Genomic DNA, 14,431 nt, shown 5'->3' on the forward strand with positions numbered 1-14,431 from the left:
CTAATCCTTCTTTTCTCCCATAACATTTGATCCCATTCACCTCAAGTGCTATATCTAGCCGACTCGTGAAGACATTCAATGTGTTGGCATCACACAGGCTCACGACTCTTTAGGTTACTTATAAGTAAACTTATACTTGTAAGTACACTCTCTGAAATTAAATAATAAAACAGTAGGCAGATAATTTGAATTGTTCTTCAGGATGTGTACATTATTGTTGTCCATCCCGAGTTGCTTTTGGAGAAGGTGCTGATGTGCCTTTTTTCACTTCAGTCCATGTGAGGGTGGTGCATAATGCTGATCTTAATATGGTGGCTATTGGCTGTTTGAACTTTTTGAATCTATACCATTCATGGTTAATCTGTGACCCAATACTTGCCATCGTTCCATATCCCATGATGTTTTTGGTTCACAGAAAAATAGAAATCTTAGATTAAAAATTAGCATCAATTATCATCAGGAGAAGAGAATTGAAAACTTCCACCACCGTTTGTATGTAGAAAAGTTGTTACCTAGTATAACTCTTGAAATATCTGGCTTGAACTTTTACGTGACATTCTCAGTTTTAGACCTTTTAACCATCAGAAAAATGTTTTTCTCTATCCTATCAATTCCCTTTAAGATTTTGAGCATGTGGATTAAATTACCCCTTAAAACTAAATTTTATGTTTGTAATTCTGGAGAAAGTGACCCTAATTTGTGTAACCACTTCTTTATAATTTAACTTGTGGATGCCAGGCATCATTCTGGGAAATCTTTGCGCATGCTCCATGGCTAATACATCATAGTAAGAAGTCTCACAGGTTAGAGTCCAACCAGTTTATTTGATAGTAATCTCACAAGCTTTTGGAAACGGTGTTCCTTCGTCAGGTGTGTAGAAGGTTCAGAAACTTCCACACACCTGACGAAGGAACACCGTTTCCAAAAACTTTTATGCTCTGTTTTGGGGTATCTGAATCCAAATCAAACTGTGGGGGAAATTGTTATCTGGTGCTGAATTTTCCGCTGTGAATTTATATTTGAGGTTTGAGAGCTGAGATCTGTTCCATATGGGTTGACACAGCAACAACAATGCATGTTGAGCAAGCAGTTGGGAAATTCTGTTTTTCAAAAGAAAGTATGCAAGATAATCCAATCCCAGCATTGTCTTCCCAGATTATAGTAAAATCTTAATGGAATTTTGTAGATTGCACCATGGTTGTGGTATTTTGCACTAACCTATTTTCATTTGCAGTTGTTCTTGTTAATTATTGAATATGGTGTTGTCAATGGCCTTGATTGGTGTAAGGTATTTGTTGACTTTGGGAAAAATTACTATAAGCCAATTCTATTTATTGATTTTTCTATTCTTTCATGGAATATGGATGTAATTGGTTGCCCATCTCATGGCTGCCAAATTGAGTAGCTTGCTGGGTGGGCTATTTCAGAGGACATTTAAGAGTTAACCATATTGCTTTGAGTCTGGAGTCAGGTATAGGCCAGACGAGAGCTCATATTCTTGCCTAAAGGAAATGGTGAACAAGATGGGTTTTTAACCACAATTGAAATTGTCTGAAATAGTTGTCATTACTGAGATGAACTTTATATTATAGAATTATTAATTAGTTGAATTTTATTAATTCATGAATTTAAATTCCACCAAATGCTATAGTGATACTTGAACCTTGGTCCCCAGACCAGAAGCCTGGGACTCTAAGTTGCTAGTCCCATGTTATTATCACTGCATCATTGTCTCCCCATTGTTGTCTGCCACCATAGCCAGCAGTTCTTCGGTTGTATGCCTCATCCCCTCTTCACCCACCCACTCTAAGAAGTTGATCATTTTATTTAACTTTTTTCAAATAGTACCAAACTGTAAAGTGAACCTTGCATTTCTGAATGAACCATTAATAACTGTAATTTCATTTAATTTGCAGATTAACTGGGCCATTTGGGTATCTTACTGATGGACCTGGCAACTATAAATACAAAACAAAATGTACTTGGCTCATTGAAGGACAGTAAGTATTTGAGTAGCCCACTTTCAATGCCTAATGTCAAATTTTATATTAGAATTTCCATCAATTTTCCCTTTCAGAAGTTTTCATCAGCTCAGAGAAAGGGGTTTTCTATTCATGTAGCTGCTCATGCCTCCTCTACTGCTGAGTTAGGGTCAGAGCATCTCAGATAGCCGATTGCTTGGTGAACTTTTAAGTGTATGAGCAATCAGCTGAATTGTAAAGATCGTCAGTGATTCCTGTTTACCTGAGACCTGCACCAGGAAGTGCCTTGGATTATTAGCAGCAACAGAATTGTTTTCCATTACAGGATAAGACAATAAGTAAGGCATTAAAGCTTAAGATCAGCTACCTGACAGTATAGATGATGTCCCCCATATGCTAAGACTTCCTCCAGTCAGTGGTTGGAAATTCACCCCATTCTGTGGAATGACAGGAGCATCCATGTAGAATGAGGAATCAATCTAATGAAGCTACTAAACAGTTTTCTGTGTGCTCAATCAAAAGCAGCAGACTGTGGATGGCTAACTGGTTCCACACCAATAGATCAAAGCAATACTAAAGACCACGTTCAGGTAAGAATAGTGTAAGAGGATCAAGCAAATGGTGACTCTGGGCATCCCTACCTTTTTAACCATGTGGGCCTCCCTGAGAGCAAGAGTGCAATGAAATGCTCATTAGTTGCTCATTGCACTTAGTCAGGCAGTCAGATCAGAAAATAATTGGTGGCCTTCTTGGTGTGGCATGTGTGCAGTGTCTTTAGTCCTTACAGTGGTAAAATTACTGTTCCCTATCAAAGTTTTCACATAAATAATCATTTGTTTTAAGGCATTGGAGGTTACTGGATCTGGTCACCACTCCTGTACTGCACTGAGACCTGGACTGTGCATCAATGACACATAAGAATGCTAGGAAATTCCATCAGCAATGCCTCTGCCACATCTTCCAGATTCAATGAGACACTGGTATCTTTCTTCAGGTCTTCAGTACAACAAACATTCAGGCCAAACACCTACAACAACAACATCGATGACCTAGACACCGTGTCCGGATGGCCAAAAAGCATCTCCCAAATCAGGTCCTGTTTCTCAACTCTCAAATGGTCAACATTCCAAGGCAGGACATAAAACACTCCTTCGAAGGATGTAAATGTGGAGAAAAAGAAAATATTTGTGATGAGGCATAATGGGTCTGCACTTCATTTTGGGTGCTCTTACCTGCATTTGTTTAATTAATTATCCTTGCCTTCTCTTGACACAGTGTCAGCAATTTTGAATTCTGTGGCTTCTTGCCATTGAAATCAATGTTTTTATGTGATCCATTTGTTCAATTGGCACTTGATTGTTTTGTCATCTTGGTAATACATCTGGGAATGGAAAAATTTCATCATGCAACATCCTTAAGGTTTTGTGACTCAAAGCATGATGCAACCTCTGGTGGACAAGTTTTCGCAAGTTGAATGATTGGTAGCAATCTGCTTCCAATGATTAATCTCAATGTTGCTGCCCTTCAGTGTGTCTTCGAATCATTTCCTTTGTTCTCCCTTGGAATGTTGACCGTTTGAGAGCTGAGAAACAGGACCTGACTTGGGAGATGCTTTTTGGCCATCCGGACACGGTGTCTAGGTCATCGACGTTGTTTTTGTAGGTGTTTGGCCTGAATGTTTGTTGTGCTGAAGACCTGAAGAAAGATACCAGTGTCTCATTGAATCCGGAAGATGCGGCAGAGGCATTGCTGATGGAATTTCCTAGCACTCTTATGTGTCACTGATGCACAGTCCAGGTCTCAGTGCAGTACAGGAGTGTTGACCAAGATTTCTCTGTACATTCGGACTTCTGTTGACTTCCAGAGGTCTACTGCTGTAGTTTGTAGAAGGTTGAGTTGACACAGTTGATTCAGTGTTAGATCTCGTCATCAATGGCAGCCTTTTCAGAGAAGTGGCTGCCAATGACATTACTGTTACTAGAGAGGCGGTGCTCGACAGACTGGAGGGGCTGATTGTGGACAAGTCGCCAGGACCAGACGGAATGCATCCGAGGGTTCTGAAAGAAATGGCAGAGGTGATAGTGGATGCCTTGGTGGTTATTTTCCAGACATCGCTGGATTCCGGGGAAGTGCCGGAAGATTGGAAAACGGCTAATGTTTGTTACGCCGTTGATTAAGAAGGGTGCCAGGCAAAAGGCAGGGAATTATAGGCCGGTTAGTTTAACGTCTGTTGTAGGTAAAATGTTAGAATCCGTCATCAAGGAGGAAATAGCGAGGCATCTTGAGGGGAATTGCTTGATAGAGCAGACGCAGCACGGTTTCGTTAAAGGGAAGTCGTGTCTGACAAATTTACTGGAGTTCTATGAGGATGTGTCTAGGGCGGTGGATAGAGGAGAGCTGGTGGATGTGGTCTTTCTTGATTTTCAGAAGGCGTTTGACAAGGTACCTCACAAGAGGTGATTGAAGAAGGTCAGGGGACATGGAGTTGGGGGTAGGGTGTTAGCGTGGATAGAGGATTGGTTGTTAAATAGGAGGCAGAGAGTGGGGGTCAATGGGTGCTATTCGGATTGGCGGATGGTGACTAGTGGAGTGCCTCAGGGGTCGGTGCTGGGGCCTCAGCTATTTACCATTTATATAGATGATCTGGAGGAGGGAACCGAGTGTATGGTGTCGAAATTTGCTGATGACACCAAGATTGGTGGAACGGCAAATTGTGTGCAGGGTGTGGAGAGTCTACAGAAGGATCTAGATTGGCAGGGCGAATGGACCAGGAACTGGCAAATGGAATTTAATGTTGGCAAGTGTGAGGTGGTCCACTTTGGGAGGAATAATGGTAGGAAGGATTATTACTTACGTGGAGAAAAACTGCAGCAGGCGACGGTGCAGAGGGACCTCGGGGTCCTTGTGCATGAGTCGCAAAACCCAGCTTGCAGGTGGTCAGGAAGGCTAATGGGATGCTGGCCTTCATAGCGAGGGGGATTGAATATAAAAGTAGGGAGGTCTTGCTGCGGCTGTACAGGGCATTGGTGAGGCCGCAGCTGGAGTACTGTGTGCAGTTTTGGGCGCCGTACTTACGCAAGGATATTTTGGCCTTGGAGGGAGTGCAGAGGAGGTTTACTAGGCTGATGCCGGAGTTGAGGGGGTTGAGCTATGAGGAGAGGCTGAATAAACTAGGCTTGTACTCGTTAGAGTTTAGAAGAATGAGGGGAGATCTCATTGAGACGTATAAGATGATGAATGGGATGGATAGGATAGAGGTGGAGAGACTCTTCCCGCTCAGAAAGGACAGTAGGACTAGGGGGCACAGCCTCAAGATAAAGGGGGGGTGGTTTAGAATGGAGTTGAGGAGGAACTTCTTCACTCAAAGGGTGGTGAATCTCTGGAATTCTCTGCCCGTTGAAGTGGTGGAGGCTACCTCGCTAAATATTTTCAAGAAGCGGGTTGGTGGGTTTTTGATAAGAGAGGGGATTAAGGGTTATGGGGAGAGGGCGGGAATGTGGAACTGAGCCACGACAGATCAGCCATGATCTTATTGAATGGCGGGGCAGGCTCGAAGGGCTTGATGGCCTACTCCTGCTCCTATTTCTTATGTTCTTATGTAAGATGTGGGAAGCGCTCAACATTGTCTGGAGTCCCTACTCACCATATATGGTTGGTGGAGTATTTTGGGTGACCAGGTGTGGGTTGATACAAGCTTTGTTTTGGCAACTTTGAGTTTCTTGGATGTAGGATGGGAGAGATCAAGAGTGGCTTGAAATCTAGTGCCGAGTGGTCAATTATAATGCAGTCCACAGTAGCCAATTTAGTTCTGGCACAAAGACAACAAAGGTTAGAGTTTTCCATCCAGGTGGTGGTACTTAACACTGACACCAGAGGGCAATTGATCTGAAGTTGAATTACCGGGGTGACATAGATTGTAATAATCGGGGGTGGGGGGGGGTGGTGGATTGTTTCTTGGACAGCCAAATCCACATAACCTTAGATTTTACTGGGTCTAATGCTTTGGTCAGTTTGATGAATGCAATGAAGAATTCGTGTGGTGTTCCCAACATCTTTCTTGGATTTGCCTGGCAACAAAGACTATCGGAGGTTCCTCTGAAAGATCTAAAGCACTGTGTCTCTGGAAGGATTTCCTCTGCTACAGAAACATAGAAACAAAGAATAGTACAGCACAGTACAGGCTCTTCAGCCCTCAATGTTGTGCCGAGCTATGTCCAATCCCAAGATCAAGCTAACCTGCTCCCTATCATTCTGGTGTGATACCCGGAGGAAACCCACACAGACATAGGGGAAAGTGCAAACTCTGACACAGACTGTGATGCAAGGCTGGAATTGAACCCGGGTGGTTGGCAGTGTGAGGCAGCAGTGCTAATCATGGTGCCATTCTGACAGCTTGTCAGTTTCCCCAGAATGATTTATCTCCCTCCTGGAGGTCCTGGAGGATAGTTATAATTGTCATATTCCTGAAGTTGGGGAAGAGGGTTGGGGTAGGAACTATTTTTCCTCCCAAACCTGTAAGATGAGTGCATTTAGAGTCTTAACGTGAGCAAAAGTCTACCAGCTTTGAAGACCTTCACTGGAATGCCATTGGAGTTGCAAGCTTTGTCATTTTTCATCCGTTTGATTGCTTTTTGCAGCTGCCACATTGATAGTGGTTCACCCATGGATTCCATCGCAGGATACTGAGAAGCAGCCTGGAGAGTATCAGCTGGCACATTCACAACTTACCATACTTATGAGAAGTATCATCCCATGAACACAGGGGATAGTATGGAGAAGGTTTTGACCTTCGTCCAATTGGGATTTTTCATTGTGGGTCTGGAAAGCAAGTGCCAGGATTCTATTCCAATTAGGGATTAAAGGAAAAAGCATTCAGTCTGCATAACACTTGTTTCCAAGGAAGAGCAGTGGCTAGCAGTCATAATAATGAATTGGTTCTGTCTCCCCCTATTAAGTTTCTCAGCCTTTGATTAATTATCCGCTCCAACCTGTCCATACCAGTGGAGAGAGATTGCAAATAATTGGAACAAGCTCATTGCCACGCTTGCTGATTTGAGCAAACATAGTTCAGAGATCTTATCATGACTCTTGATTTTGTGATTCAGTGCTGCATTATACTTTTCATAGACATTGAATTTTTGAATGCGGATTGTAAATAAAAAGTGCCTTAACCTGAATTTGTTTTTAAAATCTAGGCCAAACACAATATTGAGGCTTCGATTCATTCACTTTGCCACAGAGTGCAGCTGGGATCATTTATATGTGTATGATGGGGACTCGGTTTATGCACCGTTGTTAGCCGTGTTCAGGTAAGGAGAGTTGCTCAGCTTATTCAACTGGATTTAGAATGCTTTGATTATGGAATTTCCCAGTAAATGTAAATAATTGCTGCATTAAAACCTCAGCCATAGTGTTGTATATGAGAGGTGTACCATGCTAATGTTTAAAATCTAAGACATGGATTGTTGGTGTGAAAGATATATGGAATAAAACCCCTGTGTAAAATTGGAGTTGAAGGCAATTATAAAGGCTTAATTTTGGACTTTGGGTGAAATTTCAGAATAGGTGTGTTTTCATGATTAATGTCACCTAAACTTGTCATGAAATTATATCTTTGTTATGATTCTCACAATTACGAGATTGCCAAGCTCTGACCAGGTGAAGTAATTCAGAAGAATAATACTTGTATTTTTTATCTTTACACGTTGTTCATTCAACAGTTGTCAGTGAAAGTTGAATATTGGTTGAATCTGCTATTTGTGACTTGCCGAATCAACTGTTTAAACTGACTTTACAAGATAAAAGCAAAATACTGCGGATGCTGAAATCTGAAACAAAAACAGAAAATGTTGGGAAATCTCAGCAGGTCTGACAGCATCCATGGAGAGAGAATAGAGCCAACATTTCAAGTCAGTTGGCTCGATTCTGTCTCCGCAGATGATATCAGACCTGCTGAGATTTTCCAGCATTTTCTGTTTTTGTCCCTGACCTTTCTTAGCCGAAGTTTCATAATTGGGACTCATTGCTTCAGTATGTTGTGGGCAGCACATTGCTCCATTATCCAATTACCATTTAAATTGATATTAACTCCAGCCAGTATTTAATCACAAATTTAGTCCTTAAATTGTTGACTCGTAAGGTTCCTTGTCAGTTTATTAAATTCCTTAGTTCTTTTCTCCTTGCCTTAACAGTGAATGTGTAGTAAAAACCCATCTAGATTCTTTAAAGCTGAAAAACTGAAAACTTGGCTTCTCTGACCTTTTTCAACAGTCATCATTCATTCTTCCTTTGTAACCACAACTGAATACAATCCAAAGTCTCTTTCTAATAAGTGCAACATGTTCTTTTCTCTTTTTGGTCTGACCTGATTATTTTTGTGCTAATTAGAAAGTTGCAGGTTTAAGCCCCACCCCAGGATTTGAGCACAATTGCACATTGACACTCTGCGTAATACAGAACAAGTTTTGATGAAAAGTCATCGCTCTATAATATTAACTGTACACGATACCATCTTGGTACCGCGCAAGTATTACATTATCGGACATTCCTTGAGAAGACATGTGAAACTAGAGTTTTATCTGCAGTACAAGTTGTGGAGATGCTGTCGTTAGACTGGGGTGGGCACAGTAAGAAGTCTCTCAAAACCAGGTTAAAGTCCAACAGGTTTATTTGGAATCATGAGCTTTTGGAGTACTGATCCTTCATAAGGATAGCACTTACCTGATGAAGGAGCAATGCTCCGAAAGCCCATGATTCCAAATAAACGTGTTGGACTTGAACCTGGTGTTGTGAGACTTCTTACTATAGCTCAAGTGGATGATTAAGGACCACTTTTGAAATAATTATAAAATTTAACCAGTGGCCATTATTCTGATATTGATATTTATGGATCTTCCTATGCGCGTGTTGATTGTCTGGTTGGTAACAAAAACAAAATGTATTTAAAATAGTGTTTACACTTAAGTTCATTTGTTTTCTTTTAATTCTGTGAGATGTTGGCATTGCTGGCTAGGCTTGCATTTATTGCCCATCTCCAGTAGCACTTGAGAAGGTGGTGGTGAGCTGTCTTTGAATTACTACAGTCCGTGAGGTCACGGTACACGTGCGGTGCTGTTAGGGAATTCCAGGATTTTGACCCAGCGGCAGAGAAGAAATGGCAGTATGTTTCTAATTTAGGATGGTGAATGACTCGGAGGGAAATCGCTCCGTGATTGTGTTCTCAGGAATTTGCTGCCCTTGTCCTTCTAGATGGTAGCAGTCATGGGTTTGGAAGATGCTTACTGTGGAACCTTGGTGAGCTTCTGCAGTGCATTTTGTAGCTGGTATACACAGCTGCCATCGTTCAGTGGTAGAGAGATTGAATTTTTATGGATGCAGCAGCAATTAAGCAGGCTGCTTTCTGTGGGATGGTGTTGAGTTTCATGAGTGTTGTTGGAGCTGCACTTATCCAGGCAAGTGAAAAGTATTCCATTACGCTCTTTACTTGTGCCTTGTCTATGGTGGACAGGCTTTGGGGAAGTCAGTAGGTGAGTTAATGCAGGATTCCCAGGCTTTGACCTGCCCTTGTAGTGACAGTATTTCTATGGCTAGTCCAGTTTAATTTCTGCTCAATCATAACCCCCCCGAGATATAAATAATGGGGATTCAGCAATGATAATGCCATTGAATATCAAGGGGCGATGATTGCCTCTTGTTGGAGATGATCATTGCTTGGCATTTGTGTGGTGCGCAAGCAACAGAATCAGAGAATTGCTCCAGCGCAGAAGAATGGATTTGGCCCATTGTGTTCACACCTGCTCTCCAAATGAACATTATGGTTTAATGCCATTTCTGCATCTTTTCCTCCAATCCTTGCATATTGTTTCCATTCAAATAATCATCTAATGCCCTCTTGCATGCTTCATTTGAACCTGCAGTCCATTTCAGTCCCGAAGCACTTGTGTGAAATGCAAATCACCTTAAATCTGTTCCCCCTCATTTTTTTTATCCTTTTGTGTAGTGGAACAGTTTCTCCCTATCTACTGTGTCCAGCCCCCTCATGATTTGGAACATCTCTATCAGATCTCCTCTTAGCCATCTTCTCTCCAAGGAGAAACACCCTCGTCGCTCCAATCATTCTCATCCCTATCCTCATAACTGAAGTTTCTCATCTGTTACTTACCACTTGTCAGCCTGAGCCTTGATATTGTTCAGGTCTTGCTGCATTTGGACATGGATTGCTTCGAAGTATTGTTAGATGTGTCCATTTTATGGAAAGGCACTATCTGCAAATCCTTTTTATCCGCTTCAAACATTTTGCATGTTGGAATAATTTCTATGCATACGTTCTGTACATCTGATATTGAATCCCTCATTTTGTTATTTGGTTATCTATATGATTTTCTTGATTATGTAAAAAGACTGATTTTTAACCACTAACTGTTATTTTGCTCACTGGCATTTTTTTCCCTCTGAGTTAGAAGATAGTGGACTTGTGAAGGCTTGTGAGGATTGGGAGTAGTATAAAATTCAGTAAAAGAGATTGATTAAGAAGGGGAAAATAGCTAACGGAACATAAAAACCGATTGTAAAGGTTTCTATATGTACGTGAAGAGATTGACAAAAATGAATTTAGGCCCCTTAACAGTCAGTAACTGGCAAATTCATAATGGGGAATAAAGAAATGGTTGAAGAATTAAATTTGTATTTTGCTTCTGCCTCCACAAAGGAAGACATGAATAATGTACCAAAAGTTCTGAGAGACAAGTTTTCATGAGGAGCTGAAGGAAATCAGCATTAGTAGGTAAATGGTTTTGGTGAAATTGATGGGATTGAAGGTGGATAAATCTCCAGGGCCTGATAATCTTCATTCCGGAGTATTTAAGGAAATACCTGGGGATAGCAGATCCAATGGTGGTAGTTTTCCTAATTCTTTGGGCTCTGGACTGGTTCCTACAGATTGGAGGTTAGTTAATGTAAGCCGTTATTCAAAAAGGGAGGTAGAGAGAAAACATTGGGCATGTCTGTGGCAGATGCAGTCTAAAGTGGGGTTATCTACTTGGTAGCAACAATAGGAGGAAAGATTATTATCTGAATGGGTGTAAATTGAGAGAGGTGGGCACTCAGCAAAACTTGGTGTTCTTGTGCATCAGTCGCTGAAAATAAGTGCACAGGTACAGCAGACATTAAAGAAGGTAAATGGTATGTTGACTTTCATAGCGAGAGGATTTGAGTCTCGGAATAGGGATGTTTTACTGCAATTGTATGAGTCATTGGTGAGGCCACATCTGGAATATTGTTTGGAGTTTTGGTGTCCTTACGAGGAAGGATGCCCTAGCTATAGAGGGAGGGCAGTGAAGATTTCTGAGACTCATTCCTGGGATGGCAGGTCTGTCAAATGAGGAGAGACTCAGTTGGTTGGGACTATATTCATTGGAGTTTAAAAGAGTGGGAGAGGATTTTAGAAAAACTTGTACAATTTTAACAGGATTAGACAAAGTAGGTTCAGAAAGAATGTCCCTGATGGTGGGAGAGTCCAGCACTGAGTCATAATTTGAGGCTATTGGGCAAACCTTTTTGGCCTGAGGTGAGGAGAAATTTCTTCACCTAGAGAGTCACTGCCACAAAAAGTGGTTAAGGCCAAAACGTCTAATTTCAAGAAAGAAATAGGGAGAAGGCGGGGGGAATCAGAATATTGAATTTGATGGACGGCCATGATCATAATGAATGGCAGAGCAGACTAGAAGAGCCCAATGATCTACTCCTGCTGCTAGTTTCTATGTTGTGTATTGAATGCAATCAAAGATTGAACTGAAACCTTATTTCTGTTCGGGTGAATTAAAATAATCAGAAAGGGAGTTCCTCTTACAAAAGAATAAAATACAGGAAATGTTCAACAGACCAGGCAGCAACTTGGAGAAAGCAAGTTGTAGGTTTACAAACTTTGGTCCTGGGATCTTGGTGACATTGCTCAGGTTGTAATTATTGTCTGTCCTTGGCAGTTAGCAAGGCGGCAAGAGTGTAGTGTGAAATGATGTCAATGGTGTGGGTTTAATCACCATACTAGCTGTGGTAGTTCATGGAGGCCTGCTTCCTTGCCTTGCCATCATTGTCCCACTCCTCATAGACTTAATGTGGGGTTGGTTACCCACTCTGGCCACCTTTTTGGAACCACTTGTGTCTCTGTTTTTCTACCAGAGATAGTTGCCTATGGTCTCTCATGGACTATAGCTGATTACTTTGGCTTTTATCTAGTTGCTGGGATTAATTTAAGAATCGACTGCATTATGTTAGACTGGAGTTGCATGTAGGCCAGATGAGATAAGGTGGCAGCTTTCCTTCCCTGAAGGACATGGTGAAAAACCCAATTGATTTATTGATGTGTTAAAAACTTTCATTGTAATTTTGAGGTACTAACCAACAAATTACTTTTGAAAGCATATAAAAAGGAGGAGCGCCAACTGAAATGTAGCCAAATTCACTGACAATACAGAAGTAGGTAAGAACGTTGAATAGGATACAAAATCTACATAGAGACATAGGTTAAGTGATTGGGCAAAACTTTGGCAGATAGAACACTTTATGAGGAAATGGGATTTTCACTTTGGCATAAAGAATAGAAATGCAGAATGTTATTTAAAGGGACAGAGTCTGCAGAGTGCTGCGATATAGAGTAATGAGTGTTCTTGTAGATGAATCACAGGTATAGCTTATAGCTGAGAAGACATCTGAGTATCCTTGTGCCCTTCTACATGAGTCACAGGTATAGCAATATAGTTGGGAAGGCAAATGGAATGTTAGTCTTTATTGCCTGAGTGGGTGGGGGGGGGGTGCAGTTTGGTTGAGTGCAGTAAGTATGTTTTAGGAATGAAAGTAAACTTGCAAATTAGAACATAGAACATTACAGCGCAGTACAAGCTTTTTGGCCCTCGATGTTGCACTGACCTGTGAAACCAATCTAAAGCCCATCTAACCTGCACTATTCCAATATCATGCATATGTTTATCCCATGATCATTTAAATACCCATAATGTTGGCGAGTCCACTACTGTTGCAGGCAGGGCATTCCACGCCTATACTACTCTTTGAGTAAAGAACCCACCTCTGACATCTGTCCTATATTTATCACCCCTCAATTTAAAGCTATGTCCCCTCGTGCTAGCTATCTGAGTCCCAGGAAAAAGGCTCACCCTGTCCACTCTGTCTAATCCTCTGATCGTCTTATATGCCTCTATTAAGTCACAGGAGGAGAGGTAATAAGCTGTGGATAACGAAGGAGGTGAAGGAAAGTGTTAAATTAAAAGCGGAGGCGTTTAGAGTAGCTAAGAGTAGTGGGTGAGAAGAGGATTGGGAGAGGTTTAAATGTCAACAAAGATTGACAAAGAAGTTGATAAAGAAGGGTAGGAGAAACTATGAAGCTGGGCTAGCGCTTAATATAAAAAAGGATAGCAAGAGTTTTTATAAATATATAAAAAGGAAGAGGCTGGCTAGGGTGAATGTTGGTCCCTTAGAGGATGAGAAGGGGGACTAAGTGGTAGGGGATGGGGATATGGCGGAGGTCTTGAATAACTTTTTTGTTTTGGTCTTCACGGAGGAGGACGTGTATAATTTGCCGGATGTTAGAGATGGAAAGGTGGTAGGACTGGAGGGTCTCGATGACATTACTGTTACTAGAGAGGTGGTGCTCGACAGACTGGAGGGGCTGATTGTGGACAAGTCCCCAGGACCGGATGGAATGCATCCGAGGGTCCTGAAAGAAATGGCGGAGGTTATAGTGGATGCCTTGGTGGTTATTTTCCAGACGTCGCTGGATTCCAGGGAAGTGCCGGAAGATTGGAAAACGGCTAATGTTACGCCATTGTTTAAGAAGGGTGCCAGGCAAAAGGCGGGGAATTATAGGCCTGTTAGTTTAACGTCTGTTGTAGGTAAAATGTTAGAATCCATCATCAAGGAGGAAATAGCGAGGCATCTTGAGGGGAACTGCTTGATTAGAGCAGACGCAGCATGGTTTCGTTAAAGGGAAGTCGTGTCTGACAAATTTACTGGAGTTCTATGAGGATGTGTCTAGGGCGGTGGATAGAGGAGAGCCGGTGGATGTGGTCTTTCTTGATTTTCAGAAGGCGTTTGACAAGGTACCTCACAAGAGGTTATTGCAGAAGGTAAGGGGACATGGAGTTGGGGGTAGGGAGTTAGCGTGGATAGAGGACTGGTTGTCAAATAGGAGGCAGAGAGTGGGGGTCAATGGGTGCTGTTCGGATTGGCGGTTGGTGACTAGTGGAGTGCCTCAGGGGTCGGTGCTGGGGCCTCAGCTATTTACCATTTATATAGATGATCTGGAGGAGGGAACCGAGTGTAGGGTGTCGAAATTTGCTGATGACACCAGAATTGGTGGAAAGGCAAATTGTGCAGAGGGTGGGGAGAGTCTACAGAAGGATCTAGATAGGCTGGGCGAATGGGCCAAGAAATGGCAA

At 42.0% G+C, this 14,431-nt stretch overlaps 1 protein-coding gene across 3 annotated transcripts in view; it reads left to right on the top strand.

The window, feature by feature from the left end:
* atrn (attractin) overlaps window positions 1-14,431 on the top strand; it is a 329,788-nt gene that overhangs the window by 38,550 nt on the left and 276,807 nt on the right. For all 3 annotated transcript variants that reach the window (XM_080194537.1, XM_080194632.1, XM_080194724.1), the window contains exons 2-3: window positions 1,917-2,000; window positions 7,178-7,291. In XM_080194537.1, coding sequence (XP_080050663.1) covers window positions 1,917-2,000; window positions 7,178-7,291 — 198 coding nt within the window. The remainder of the gene's footprint in view (window positions 1-1,916; window positions 2,001-7,177; window positions 7,292-14,431) is intronic.

This window comes from Carcharhinus amblyrhynchos, chromosome 1 (assembly GCF_965287045.1).
Source record: "Carcharhinus amblyrhynchos chromosome 1, sCarAmb.v2.hapA, whole genome shotgun sequence".
Taxonomy (NCBI): Eukaryota; Metazoa; Chordata; class Chondrichthyes; order Carcharhiniformes; family Carcharhinidae; genus Carcharhinus; species Carcharhinus amblyrhynchos.